At 41.6% G+C, this 15018-nt stretch overlaps 1 protein-coding gene across 1 annotated transcript in view; it reads right to left on the bottom strand.

Moving 5' to 3' along the window:
* Positions 1 to 2616: 2616 nt before the first annotated feature.
* Positions 2617 to 15018, bottom strand: part of NFATC2 (nuclear factor of activated T-cells, cytoplasmic, calcineurin-dependent 2) — a gene marked incomplete at its 3' end in the record, with an annotated part of 51225 nt that continues 38823 nt past the window's right edge. Inside the window, exons 7-9 of the mRNA XM_009698391.1 lie at positions 5950 to 6005; positions 4897 to 5023; positions 2617 to 3312 (exon numbers count right to left, since the gene is read on the bottom strand). Of these exons, the coding sequence (XP_009696693.1) occupies positions 2617 to 3312; positions 4897 to 5023; positions 5950 to 6005 (879 nt within the window). The remainder of the gene's footprint in view (positions 3313 to 4896; positions 5024 to 5949; positions 6006 to 15018) is intronic.

Genomic DNA, 15018 nt, shown 5'->3' with positions numbered 1-15018 from the left:
CAACCAAACTGATTTTGTGATTCTGTGAAGAAAGATAAATACAGCAGGGAAGATAAGAAAATAATGAAGGGTCCTGCCAGCAGTGGCAACAGGAAGCTGGAAGAGGTAAAGAGAAATAGCAATTGTGTTAGCTATGAGATGTTCTTCTCTGGTCACTTCCAGGATAGCTCAAAGACTAGCACAGCGTACCAACTCTGAGAGGCAACAGCTTCAGGAATGAGGAACCGACAGAGCAGGGCATGTGCCAGGTCACTCAAGAAGTTCATGGCAAAGCTCAGAATAGAAGCAAAGTCCAGAACACCAAGGCTGCATGTTAACCACGACAGCAGAGGACAAGAGTTGATGAGAGGAGGTCACAACCGTCGAAAGGGATGAAAGCTGGACTGTCAGCAGAAATACGGAGAAAGAAGAACAAGGAAGAGGGAGGAGGAAGATGGGGGAAGGGAAGAAGAGGGAAGGGAAGCGAGAGACACCAAAACCAGTGATTGCCTAAGAGCCTGTGCATCAGTGGCAGGGCAGCACACTCATGCCAAGCCTGGCTGGGGAACCATCATCTCAGTATCTATCAGTGAAAAATCACAGCAAGACCTAACAGCTCACTTTATCTCAGAAGAGCTTTCTGGATAAAAGGGATTTGAGGGTAAAGCTTCCATAATCCTTTGGGTTTGCTTTCTTTTAATACTATAAAGCACAAAAATAAACTTTCTAGTCAGGAAAAATATGGCTTTTGTTATGTTCTGAGTCACTTTTCCCCAGCAGCAAAGAAAGTGGCTTTTCAATTCAAGTCCTGAACATTTCAGAATGAAAAGTTTTGCGAAGTCCTAAAGTAAATCACAATTCTCCAAGTCACACTCCTAACTAATGTAAACTCACTGAGGTCAGTAAAGAGACTGCATGTGACCTATCTCGCCTGGCCTGACTTGGGTGGCATAAGTGATAAATTAATCTCTAGTTGAAATCAATTCAAGATGATCCAGTCAGCAAAGCAGAAGTCTGGAATTTCATTACTAACTTTGTGCTATTCTGCCTAATGGCTCCCTTTAGCACAGAGGTCAACTGCATCCCTTGTTAGCTATGCTACAGTTCGATGTTACTGGCCTGATTCAAAACCTAGTGAAATTAATTTTGCAGTCCATTTTGGGAGTTCATTTAAACGGACTTTGGCTTGAGTTTGCAGTTTGCTAGCTTTTACTTCAAGATTCTTTCTTTTTCATTTCTTTTACAAGGTTTGTACCAAGTGTTTTCAGAAATGTGGAAGGACCTCTCAGCTTCTCATATTAAAAGTACCGTAAAACACAGTGTTCAATTTTATCATTAGAAATATGATCTTGCTTTATCATGTGCCATTCCCTGAATGGGAAGTGGATTTTACTCAGCTATTTTCTTGCAGATCTAGCAAATCTCCTAAATCATATCCACTGTTAAAACCCAATTCAACACTCCTCTTCAGCAAGGAGACCAGTAAAAGCTCTTCAGATGTTACTGTGATGGCACCAAAGCTGTATCAACCACATCTCAAACACAGAGTAACATCCAAACTCTACTCTGCCCACAAAAACAGCAGTGAAGACTGTACATGATATAGCCACAGAGCACTCAGTACGTAAGCTGAAGAAAGTAAAACTTTCATGGGCACAATTTCACAACTCTATGTGAGTAACTGCAGTAAAAATCCCAAACTACTGGGTCCTTACAAAACATAGAATGGTGCACATTAACAAGATCAAACCATGCACGCAATTGCCTAGAGTGAGAGGACAGCAGTGAATATATGTGAAAATCAAGTCTGTACTTCATGTATAAGAACACCCTGTATTTGCAGCAGTATATCCAGCAACATCACTCTGCTCCCACCAAAATCAATGTGGGGTTTGCTACTGGCCTTTATGACTGCAGCGTCCAGCTGCACTATTAACTTTGCATTGATTTCCTCTTGCAAGGAACATAGGTTAATAAAAGAACCAATCAACCAGACTGCCAATAGCTGCCTACCTAAGAATAAGCAGGATATGTTCAAAGAAAGCTTTACTCTAACTTATATTCATTCCTAAAGGCTAAATCTGCTGGCTCACAACAAAGAAACAGCATTGTTTTACTTATCAATGTCCTACTGTTCATCTAGAACATCTGCAATAGTTTTGCCTGCAGCACTACCCCATTCATTACAGGCCTTGATAGACTGTTCAATGGGCTTTTTTTTTGGTACAAAATGTACAAAAGCATTTTACAAAGTGGACTTTGCCCTGATATGAATAATAAAAAAATAATTTAAAAGTGCATTTTGTTTCAGAATCTCCATTTTCCAAACTAACCTTTGGCAAATGGAAACGAAATGGCAACAGCTTGAAACCTGACAGCTCACTCCATGGCACGAAGCAAGACAGAGGGTTTCTGCAGAATCCTATGTTTTTTGCTCAGTTGCCAAAGTGCACTGCCATCTACCAAAAATGCAGTTGATGAAAGACCAAAATGAAGCACGAGCAAACAGCAAATATCCACACCCATCAAAAGGAGGCCATGTTCGTTTTGTGCTGAGGAACAGGTGGGATTTATATGTCCTAAACTTCCCCCCTCCCTCCAACAAACCAACCCATACAAGAGAAGAGCAGTGCTTACCGTCATCCAGATATGCTTGGTCCAGATTCTGTTCCTGTTTAATAGTGACTCCAGCTGGTAACACTTCTTTCTGGTCACTAACTGGTGGTCCATTTTTTGCTGCTCGCTGGCCTGAGGCTGTTTGCTGCTGAATCACGGTAGGATATGAACTCGGACTTAACCTTTGTGCTTGACTGACCTGAGGCTGGCTGGATCTTGTAACATTGGATGTAAAATTTTCACAGCACATGATGTGCTGAAATTCTTGGTGACTTCCACACCTCAGCTGCTGGTTGGTTGGAGAATAGTGAATCACCGGAGAAGACTGCTGGTTGCCTGGAGAGTGGTGGAGCACTGCTGAAGTTTGGCCTGGAGAACCAGTGTGCACAAGCACTGACCTGTGGGCATCTGAAATAGCAACTGGTGTAGCCATCAAATTGGATTGCTGGTAGCCCAGTTGGCTCGGGCTAAGGCTCTTGCTTCTTTGGTATATTACAGCGGCCGGATTCTGCTGATGGTATCGAGAATCAGGAGAAGAAAGGCCTGAGCGCAACTGCTGGCAAGGAGCCATAGTGGCCACAAGACAGGAAGGGGATTCGGTGACCATTGTATGCTGTGAATAGTAAGGCTGTGTTACTGTTCCCAGACCACTGTGTACTGTATTGCAGATTAAGGCTGGATCATAGTCATCAATGGGCTCTGTTTTGATTGATGGTACTAGAACAAAGCATGCAAAGGACATTATTCGTAACAAGCGGATGAGAAACAGAGAGGTTTTCCTTGAAGTAATAAGAGATTTAAACCGTTTACAAGATTTGCATGTGCGAGCTCATATCTCGCAGGCACTGAGTTTAATAAATCATGTATATGCAATCATGGCAGAGCTTCTCTTGAAAGCACACTCTACTATAGAGGTTCTTGAAAATCTTTATCAAACTATTTAACCACAAATTTCCAAAAATTGAAAAATTAAATACTTTAGCTCATATTTTAATTCATTTAAGGGGCATTCTGAAACATAAGCAAAATAAGAAGCTACAGATGGGCGTTTCATGTAGTACTTCCATCTCAAAGGAAGACTGAATAAATAGAAATCCTATGACATATACGACTCCTCACTCTTCTGTCAAACGTTTAACTAGTGACCAAAGGCAGAGCTGAACTAATTTAAAGCTTTCTTTTTAGTTCCTTTGCTGCATAACTTCCTCAGTACTGACAGCTGAAGACCCTTCTGACACCATCATTTAAAAGACCATGGTTTATTAAGAGTTGTGTGAATCTTGGTGTGGATAAATGATGGTCCTCCAAAAATTCTCACATTTCTAATGATTTTTTTGTCAAATCTTCCCCAAAACTCAGTACAGAAATACCACACAATGGAAATCATATAATGGTCATTGAACAGGGTTATTTTTTGGAAGTGTAAGGATTCCTTCTCTGAAGTAATCTATTTTAGGGATTGTATTGAGATAGTACAGTACTTCTCAATACTATTCCACAGTAGAACAATTTAGCAAGTATACAAAACCTTCACATTGGTGATAACCTACACAGTTCATAAATTCAGGGAGAGGACCAGAGATTTTCAGGCTGGAGGAGACCAAAATAAGAAGCAGAATGAACGTTTGCCTGTCCTCAGAAACTAGTCAAATTAAGACATCATTTGAAGTTCGCATAAAATCTGGTACTGTTATTTTATGCTTTCTGGTTTTCACAAAACACAATACTCTTATTTTCTCACAATATTTTTCTCCCAGCCAAAGCTGAGAGATTCTGGGAATCTCATTAGTAATCCTATTGCATTTATTGTGACATGGCTCACCAATTCCCAAGAGGAAGAACATCAGAAAAGCATTCATATTTTTCTCAACCAGCCTCATTCTGAAGAACATATATAGCTTGTCTTCCTCTAGACCAAGCCCTTGTTACTTTCCCAGATCTGATGTTATCTTACTGTTGTATATGTCAGCTGGGGAAGGCAATGCTCATGATTTTCACAGGGTCACATCATGTCACAGACTGAGTCTGCTCCCACCGAGGCTGTTGGCAAATTTCCATCAAGTGAATGGGGCAGCATCAGCCCATCGCCAAGATAACTGTCTCCTTAAATTTATGGAAATTCCTCATCATAAATCACATGCATCCTTTAAACCAAACAGTTGTTGAGTGCTTAGCTGCACTCAGCTGAATTAAATCAGTAAAATTTAAATCCTCAAATAACGGCAAGAAAACAACATAGCAGAAGATAAAAATCTTGCTAATGAGAACTAGTCAACAACTTGCTCTATCCTTGAGAATTACCTGGGTGATAGGTAAAATGCTGGGGTTGGCTTCTTTTTCGTTTCCCATTGATGACATAGAAATTCACCTTAACAGCTGTGCGAATGTGCTTGTTACGGTACTCTGGTACTTCTACAAAAAGCATGCTCTGAAACAACAAAATGTGACAATACAGAATTAGTAATTGAGGCTGACGAGATTTTTGCGTGCATCTCCCCTGTTACATGTCCAGGCATAGAGGAAGAGAAATCTTCCTATTCATCCCTATAAAGAAGGGTATGAGAAGAAGAAAGGAAAAAAAGGGCAGATGGTAAAAGACTAGAAGACTTTTGATATTAGGAAGCTGGTTTCTATGTACTGTATCCTCTCTTTACTTGCTGTCCTGAACTTGGAGAGAGAAGTCTCAGCTACAAATAAAACACACAGAATGGTGATAAATGTGGCAGCATTATTAATCACACTGTGATTGATAAACAAGGACGTATTGCAGAATTCCCTCTTTTTGTTAGAAAAAACTTGATTATTCTATAGGTGTTTTACTTGCACACAGCTGAAGCCCACTTCCATGGAAATTAACAGCGGGTCTCTTGCTCTCTTCCGCAAGGGCAGGCATGGCCCATGGCAATGTAAGTGCTAGCTCCTAAATGCACTGAACAACTACAGTAAGGTCTCATTAAGCAAACTGAACAAAGAGGCTCATTCCCTTGAAAGATCAATGTTCATTTTAAATACTATAGTACAAATTATGTCCTGCAAAGTACAGAGCACCCAAGACTTCCATAGAGGCGAAAGGAAGGCAGGACAGCCAGCATCCTGCAGAGGACTGGGCTGATACAATAGAGTCTTCTGCAAGAACACAAAATCTAGCAGTTACTCAATTTGCTGTGGGTTACTGCTAAATGAATAGTTTCTTTTTGCAACACATTTACTGCTGAAGCATTTGACATTTGTTCATCACAGCAGTAAGATAGCTGCTCTTTCTGCTTTTGAGACGCTCTTTGAAAACTACGCCTTGAATACAACTTGCTGTCTGAGAAGCTCAAGGAGAGGACATCCAATGTTTTGCATACTTACAGGTTGGCTCTTATCTTTATCCACTGTTGCTTCCATTTCCCAGATCTGCTGCCCATCTAGAAGAATATCACAATATTAACCTCATTTTTTTATTTTTTAAATTTTTTTTAAATCATAAAGCTTGACTTCAAAAAAGGAGACAAATAAGGACATCAAGTTAGCAAAGCTCTCAAAATTGACTTCATTTGAAGCACCTTCCCAGTCCTAACCAAAAGCAACAGCACTTAATTTAAACACGTCATTGCACACTTCTCTCACCAGGAAAAAGCTTACATACATATTAAAATTAAATGTTTACGTAGAAATTAGCCGAACTGAGGAATGAAATACTTAGCACAGGTGCAACATCTGCTTTTTACCAGACTTGGTAAAATTTCAGCCAGCTTGACTGATGGAGGGCATCAGAAGGTCAGATAACTTGTTAATGGTCACATTCGGTCAGCAGCTCAGCAAACTTTCTGCTATTTTAAGCTAAGACCACATGGCTCCCCACCAGTGTGGCAAGGGGTGGAACGAGTGAAGAGGTAGAGGAAGGACTAGATAAAAATCCAGATCTCATATCGGCTGCATGGAGATGGAAGCAAGCAAGCAAGCAGAGCCACTTCATGGCTGATTTTTAGCGGTGCTGCACAGTGAAACTGGGTGATGCTTTGAATTCTCAAAGGAGCGTAGGTTCTTCTAGAAGCAGCTCAACAGGGACAGATTCTTACCGTAACTGGGAAACCAGCTCTACAGGGTGCTTGATTTCTGTTATGCATGCCCCCTTATTATTTATACTCATTTCTTATATGTGCAATATGAAACCTCAGCACATGATACCTAGCAATACATCTCCTCTGATCTAGGAACAAGCCCAACATCTCCGACAGCGGATCCGCGCCTCAGCACCATCACCCCAGCGGGCTGTGACAGAGTGCCACCAGCAGTCCTAACGTCACTATAAAGCACCAAATATTCACACATTCGGTGTAAAAGCACCTCATTGCATGTGCGACAGCCTCTACCTCTGAACCACTGGAAGTCTTTCTGCTCTTAATTGAATCCACACAGCTTGTCTCCATTCCGAGTTACACAAAATTGTATTTATAGAGGAAAATAAAATTTGATCCCCTTGTATGGAATACTACCAAAGTAACCCCCCTGCTATAAGAGTACATCAGTAGTGATAGGACATTTGTACGCAGACTGGGTGCTTCATCTTCATCACTGGCTACAAATATTTCTTAAATTTACTGTTGCACACACTTCCCAGAAACGTCTTTTAGCAATGCCTTTCTTATTACTTTTTTTTTTTTTAGATTTTAATCTCTACCCCTTTGATTTTTATATTCCACTGAGTCTTTTAGCTAAGCGATTTGCAGAAGAAAAATACCGATGGGGAAAAAAAAATTGCCTCATACCTTTCTGAAAGCTTGATTTTAAAACGAACAGGGGACACGTATCCAAATGAACCTACGTGACTTGAAATACTGCAGCCGCAAGGCTGGTGTTTGCTTTAGAGAGGGGGAGGCAGCTCCCAGGCACATTTCTGCAGGGGGTTCCCCAGCCTGCGCACCCACGTCTGGCAGGACAGGGGTGGAAGTCTCCTAAAAACAGCCCTTCAGAGGACTTTTTATTTTTCCCAATTCTTGGAAATTCTGTAAGAATTGCTTTTGTCTTCAGTTATTTAAGTACCTCTGCTTCTGGCAAAAAGGGAAATGAAAGAGTATTTTTAAATGCATTTTGCATTTTTTCTCGTTTTCCTCTTTGTTCTCCACTCCGCGCAGACAATGAGCTGACAGATGTGCTCGACTCTCTGGGCAGCCTCTCCCCGAGAGGGACTCGAGCTGCTGCTCGACAGCAGGGCCCAGCCTGCCCCAGCCCCACGTCCTTTCAGCCCGGGGGTCTCTCTCTCAGCGTGCCCACCGCAGCAGGCAGGACCTCGCCTTCTCCAGCACCCTACACCTGAGACACCTCGGCTATGTTTTGGGCCCTAAACACACACGAGGAAGAGAAGGGTTTTCCCTGAGGCCATTGCCAACAGCGTGACCCTTCCTCCCTGGGCCGGCTCCTCAGGGCATTTGGGCATGGTGCCTGGCTTGTGGTGAGGCAGGAGTGGGCACACAGCGCTGGCTGGGCCTCCTCACCCCTGATCCTTCCCACTGAGGAAGGGGAGGTAACTGAAGGAATAGCTGGAAGTTTGGCTCCGTCCCTCAGTTACCTGTGAGGAAGAGCCTCACAGGGAGGCAGAGGGGAGAGACAGCCTGGGCCTCCAACACCTCACACCACTACTGCCACAACATTCCAGTGCAAGGAGAAAAGGCTAAATAGTTCTGACTTTTTTCTTTTTTTTTTAAGCGTTTCAAGTTCCCTCACAGTGAGTCAGTTGTCTTTTCTACACTAACACGTGGATTAGTGACGGACTGCCAGAGCAGAGACGGCCTAAGCAAGCTGTGTAATTACAGCCAGCAAGGCTCTCGCCCGATTTGCTGTTTAGCCCTCACATCCCAAAGGACCACTGTGCAACGGAATGGAAAATACTTCATTATTTAACAATAAGCATTCACTTTGGCCACTGCTCTGGACTGATGCAGATTAAATGTATACCCCTATTAACACAGCTAACTCTTCACTGTTGTTGAAATGGTAAACATCTCAGGGAACGGGGAAGCCAGCAAATACTGGGGGTTTAATACAGCAAATACTAAATGCATTGCCTGATGACAAGGCAGTAAACACTTTATGGAGGGATTCCTCTTCTAGGTGATCTTTGTGAAAAGAAACCATCATAGTATGTGTTAAGGAACCTCCGTATGCCCCCCATAAAAACCCCAAAAGATAATTTTTTTATAGTTCTCAGAGGAAAAGGTGAGGGAAAAAGGAACAACAAAATATGTCATAAAATAAGAGCTCTGATAGAGACACACATTGGGAACTGTCTAAGCAATGCAATATGAAGATGCCCTGACAACAAGGAGAGCCAAGCAGGAATATTTGACACTGGTTTTCCTCCGGGCAGAATGTTCTCATCTTTGTTTCTGTACTGCTAAATTCGAACAGTCTGTGCAGATACAACAGCACTAACTTCACAAAGAAGGTCGAAATCAAAAGGACTGGCTGGTCCAAAATGCATGAAATAAAGGAGAAACGGGCCTCCAAGTCATCTGCCATTTTCAAGAGGCCTGTGAAGCACATGCAACCACAATCACAGTGGACAAGATTTAAATAACCGATCCACTGAAATTGCACTAAAAGCTAATGAAGCCAACCATAAAAATCAAATTATGTTTAGGCTGAGTCCAAAGTCTGTGGAGGTTAAGAGTAAGAACAAGAATAAGCCCAACCAAACAAGAAATAAATGTATGTGGGGTTATCATTCTAATGATGATAGATGCTTCTGTTTGGATATATTCATGCTCACGGCAGCTGAACAGATTCCTAACAAATCTGTTAGCAGCAGCAATTCCTGTTCTTGAAGCACTGAAGCCCTGTTGAATATAACCACTCTGCAGCTCACTCCCTGACCTTTATGCTTAAATATAATGGAGTGGCTCCATCTGTCTCACTGCTTCACTTTTATAGTTGCGAATGTACAAACTTTAGCTCAAGACAATCAATATTTGCTTTTTCTTTAACCCCTCTGGATACGCACATTACAGTGAGCTTTTGGCAGAAGGATGAGGGAGGTTGTGAATAAAATGAAAAATACAACTGCATTGAGAAATATCTCTCTAACCTATCCTTTTTGCTGGTAATGAAAAGAAATCTTTTGATCATGCACACTCAGACAGTTAATGGAGAGGAGGAGGAATAAACTGAGAAGTCCAAGGCGCATCTGTAGGACAATTCAAGGAAATTTTCAACAGAGAAAACTTGCACTAAACTGTCAACACATTCTTCATCTTTAGAACGTGCATAAATAAGAATTTTTTTAGAAGGAAATTAAAGTGGATGTTTGTCCACTTTTGTCAAAATGGGATTTTTATTGTAGGGATATGCTAAAAAAAATCATAATGCTGATATGATGGTAGAGCACAGCCCCCAATACAAATCATGCCTCACAACCTGGGTACGCTGAAGCAGACCCTTTTCTCCCATGCCACTGTTGCAACCCAGGTGGTGCCTAAACACTACAGATGCATTTTGCTCTAAGCAGGAGGTTGGGCTCAATGACCTCCTGAGGTCCCTTCTGGCCTTAATTACCCTGTGATTCTGTCATGACACAAATGGGACAAATGATTGGTCCCCTCCCTGCTTGCAAACCAAGAAGGTTAAGCCCCAGTTTGACTAATAATCTAAAATCTACAAGTACAGATAGCTGTTTATTGCATATAATTAAACCTGCTTCAACAGTGAAGAGGTAAGAAAACTGCAAAAGAGCAATAGCATCGTTTTTGCTGAAGTACTGTAAGAGTGTGAGCGCACAGATACAGAGAACGTGTGCTCTGCAAGTTGCATTCAGCGCTGGGCTGTCCTGACAGCGATAGGCACCAGTCAGAACACTGCATGGATGTCCTGGTCCACGCGTGGATCACACTGGAACTTGGTGCCAGGCCCACGTGTGTGGTGTGTCTCAAATTCTACCTCCACTATGGGGAATTCAATCCACGTCTCTGAAAAGAGCAGTAGTTCCACTAAAGATGATAAAATATTTTTGGATTTAGACCCTGAGGTCTTACCAGCCATGGCTGCCTCATGCAATATTTTTACTGTTGTGGTTCCCAGCTCATTTAATGGTTTGTCTTAGTTGGCAAGTCTTTAACACCACAGGTCAGTGAAACGTTCAGGAAATAGAGATTTTTGTGCTGCTTCAGGGCTATGAGACTTAGCATTAAACCCTGATGAGAGATCTGATTGTGTCAGCACTCTTTGGAGAAATGAATGAGTTGTTGGAAGAAAGTAATTCTACCTTCTCTAACTCAAACTGTGATCATACCAAAAGTCTTGCTTCAAACTTCAGGGAAAATCAAAACGTCAGTCTGTATTAGGAACATTTTGGATGATTCTTTGCAGTCCCTTATAGGGCTTTTTTTAATTAGCCAATTAAAGGTTTTCTGAACCAGTTACAGCCTTTACACATTATTCACGATCCCTTACTCACAACTTTGGGGTCAGTAACTAGCAGAGAAACAAACTTACTGCTTTATTCGAACAAGCATGACTGATGGACTGAGAGGTTCAGGAAATTTTCTTTGCAGTTCTCTCCAGTTGAAGACTAAGTATACTATTGTGCCAATTCTGTATGTGATTCTGTGCCTGCATGTGATTTTATGCTTGAAAATGTACATTGCTTTTCAGTCAAGCATTACACACATTACATAATGAACAACCTGTTAACTTTTTCCCAGGCAGCAAACCATGCTAGTTCCCCAAAGAAACTGAGCCTGGTAGCTAGTGAGACAGCTGCTCTGACACTACACATTTCTGCAGGGTTCTCTTTGGGCTTGCAATGAATTGTCCCTATTCACTGTGTTTCTTGGAAGGTCTTCCAAAAAAGCACAACGATTATCTCTGTCAGCTTTTATCAGTAGATGACATGCATCTCTGGAAAACAGTCAAAGTTTTTTAGAGCCACCCCAAGAACAAAGTAAACAACAAGGAATGCTTTCCAGCAGAATAGTCACCACTTCTGGGATGCGGAAACCTTACGGGTAGGGGAACGCTCACACAGTCTCTGCTGCTCTTTTCAGGGACAAATTCTGATTTCAGCTGGGAAGTTATTCTGCTTCATGTCAGTGCAAGATTGCTCAACATCTGGTCCTAAGCAGTTGTCTCCTTCTAAGCTTTTACTTCAGAATAGTTTTCAAACTTCAGAGCAAACACAGCATGAATGAATTTAAAACTCACAAAAGTAGAGCTATTGAATTTTTCACTGAGTTTGATTTCCATGGATTTCTTTTTCTTTCTGAAGCAAGACTGCCCACTGCAGTTAATGAAGTTCTGTTGATGATGAGCTGAGGCCAGTGCCTTCATTTCACTGAGGACATAAGTTTGAGTCACCAAGGCCAAAGATACAAGTCAAGGTCTGGGAGGTAAAAGGCCAACGGATTAGTCATCCACCATCCAGCCCAGCCCCAAATCTGACATTTTGCACAGTGAGAACAGTGAGAACAAGTCTAGAGGAGACTTCTCCCCATCTATTGTTGAGGAATTCAGTTCACCCTAAAATAAAATATAAATACAGTAGTTGAGTAGTGAAGCAGCAGGGGCAGTCTGTCATTCCAGAGCTCTTCCAAATGATTCCTTATGCCAATTCATCAAAATAGATTTGTTGGTTTTTTAAGATTATACGTGTGTTTGTGTGTGGTGTGTGTGTGTGTATAAATTATTAAACAAAAGCTCCTCTCAAAATAAAACCACTGGGAACCTCCATGTAATAAAATGAGTCACACCAGGATGCGATGACTAAGTGGGAGAATAGGGAATTCCACTCCCCATGCCAGCTTTCTACATGATCAATTTTCTGTCAACAGGTGATGGGAGCTTGTCTCTCTGCCTTTTATTTATTCCAAGAATTATATTTTTTTTTAATATTCTCTTTAAACAATTAAGATTCAAAGCTGAATAATCAGGACCAGGCATACTTCCACTAGGCGCCCCCATAGTAAACAGTGAGCCAGGGAATTCAGGCCAGTAGTGGCTGCCTGTGTTAATAAGGATTTACCAGCTGTAAAATTCCAAAATCTTGTGTCATACAGGGAAACCTTCCAAAACACTGGATTCCACCCTGTCTCGCTGAGTCTCTAACAGCTATGGCAACTCCGTTTCTGCAGCCACACTCTTCTGCATTTTTGTGCATGTGATCCTTAGATTTTTTCCTGTTTTGCCGTGTTTTTCTGGGATCCCCAGTTTAATGTCTGACAATTGCCCCATGGGATTACAAGAACACCTGGGGCAGGCAGCACATTTCAGCCAGGGGGTAAACCTGTAGGCACAAAGGTTTGCTGGGTTTTCAGCAGCTACAATATCATGGAAAAGCAGAAGGTGTTCCATTTACCCTGAAACTTTCTAATTTGTGCAGCAAAAAAGGGCAAACTCTAATCCTCCTGATTAATACTTGTTACTCTTCAGTGTTCACAAATGGTGGGATTTGCTGAGACACCTTCCTCTTTTGCTTAGAAAGAACAAACAGAACAGAAACTCAAAGAGAACAAAACCTCCCTCGTTCTCCCCAGGTCTGACATCTTTTTGCAGAGAGAACTACCAAGCAGGCCCTGGGATCCACTTTGCTGCCGCCTTACTTCGGTGCACTGCAAGGCATGAGGAGGGGAGATTAACCTGGAAGGTGATCACCTTTAGCTAATGCAAAAATCAGGTGGGCCTCCCGACAGAGACATCTGTGATGTATTCACCTCGTTCATCCCATCGCTCTGCAGGTTTAGAGCGGAGAAGATATGCATCCAGCTTTAAATGTTGGACTCCAGCCACAGACTGCGTGGAGCAGAGAAAGTCCTCCTTCTAAACCATCAAGAAAATAGCAAGATAGCAACTTTACTTCATATACTGTCTGTAGAACCTCACATTACAAATAATTTGAATCATTTAAGATTACAGTACCACTCTCGGTTTTGCTAACTCTATAACTATTCCCAGATATTTGTGCTTTTTCCTTAGCCATTCCCATTAAAAAAAACAAACAACAGTTTCAGTTCTTTTCCCTAGATGCTGGGCTTTTGTCTCAGGTTAAGATGCCTTAAAAACCTCCATTGTAATGTATGTTCAGCAGTGGATTGCATCTGTGACTGAGTTATGATCCTAGTTCTAAGATATGTCCCGTTCCTCTCAATTCTCCATAACTTATACCCTCCATTTCAGTTCATTAATTTAGAAATCCAGTGAGAGAACTGGAGCTTGGAGCTTGCATTAAGTATTTAAAGTTGTTTACTGGGGTCAAATAGCAATCATCTCTTTTGGATGGATCTGGGGAAAAACTGGATTATTTTTGTGTGTGTGTGTCTCTTTTATCTTTAATTTGACTTAGAAAATTGCATCATTAATTTTGCATCATTAAGTTCAAAGAGATAATTGTTGAAAACAGTTTGCTATTTTTTGCATTCCTCGGGAGTTTTGTGATCATTCACGAAACTGTCAGGCTACTAACAGGCATTTAGTTCCCTGTTTGGGGCATGGTGAGAAATTTCAAACTTGACACAACAAAAAAGGGGAACATTGCTGTAGACAGTCTTATAATTTCCTTTCACATCTCCCACAAAGGACCATGATCCTCCACTCTGGTTCCTCACTATCATCAAAACCAATACACAAGCCACCTCTATTCACATTATACATGCCATAAGGCCACCCCATCACAGTTTTCTATAATGCACTGTCCTGGCCAGAAGACTGTTTAATGTTTCATTTGGCTGATTTTGAGCAGATATATATCAACTTCTACAATTACAACACATATGGGCTGTAAAAGGCATTTACCGCATAGAAGAGCGCTTGGAATAGTGGCTTTACTTAGGATAAAATGTCAGCCAGTATGTGCCTTGGCATTCATGGGTCTGGGGCAACACTCACTGTGGACTCAGCCTTCCCAGGAGGTTCAGTTCAAAGTAAAACATCACCCCTTTTAACTCGCTACTTGTCAAGGCTGCCTCACTCTTCCCATTGTTGCCTGGCAGTGTATGGCTGTTCATTGCTCCAGAACAGATTGCTGAGGACTCCCACACCTCCACTAACAAAAGATTTACCCCATTTCACTAAACTCACTAGCTGCTTTTTCATAAGCAAGTCCCATGCCTAAACACCCAGAAGTACTGAGCTCTTGCTGCAGCTGCAGGCCAGAAGGGAGTGATGTAAGAAACAATAAATTCTTAATTTTCTATATTTTTAAAATCTATTGTGCATTTTAACTATATCTAAATATGTATTTAAATAATCATCACCATTGTCAGCTATAAGTTGTGAATATAAAACCTTTCAGGGAGCTGTGATTTCCTTTTAACGTTTGCAGGGAGAAGTACAGGAAGACTGATAGCATCATTGGGTCCAAATTATTGTGCTTTATAAACAAAACTTTTTCTAGAAAGTGGAAATTCCAAAACCAGAAAGTGCTGCTATGCTTGTTTGCTAGCTTGTGATGCA

This window comes from Cariama cristata, unplaced genomic scaffold, assembly GCF_000690535.1.
Source record: "Cariama cristata isolate BGI_N322 unplaced genomic scaffold, ASM69053v1 scaffold31074, whole genome shotgun sequence".
Taxonomy (NCBI): domain Eukaryota; kingdom Metazoa; phylum Chordata; class Aves; order Cariamiformes; family Cariamidae; genus Cariama; species Cariama cristata.
This window is presented reverse-complemented; position numbering and strand designations above follow the sequence as displayed.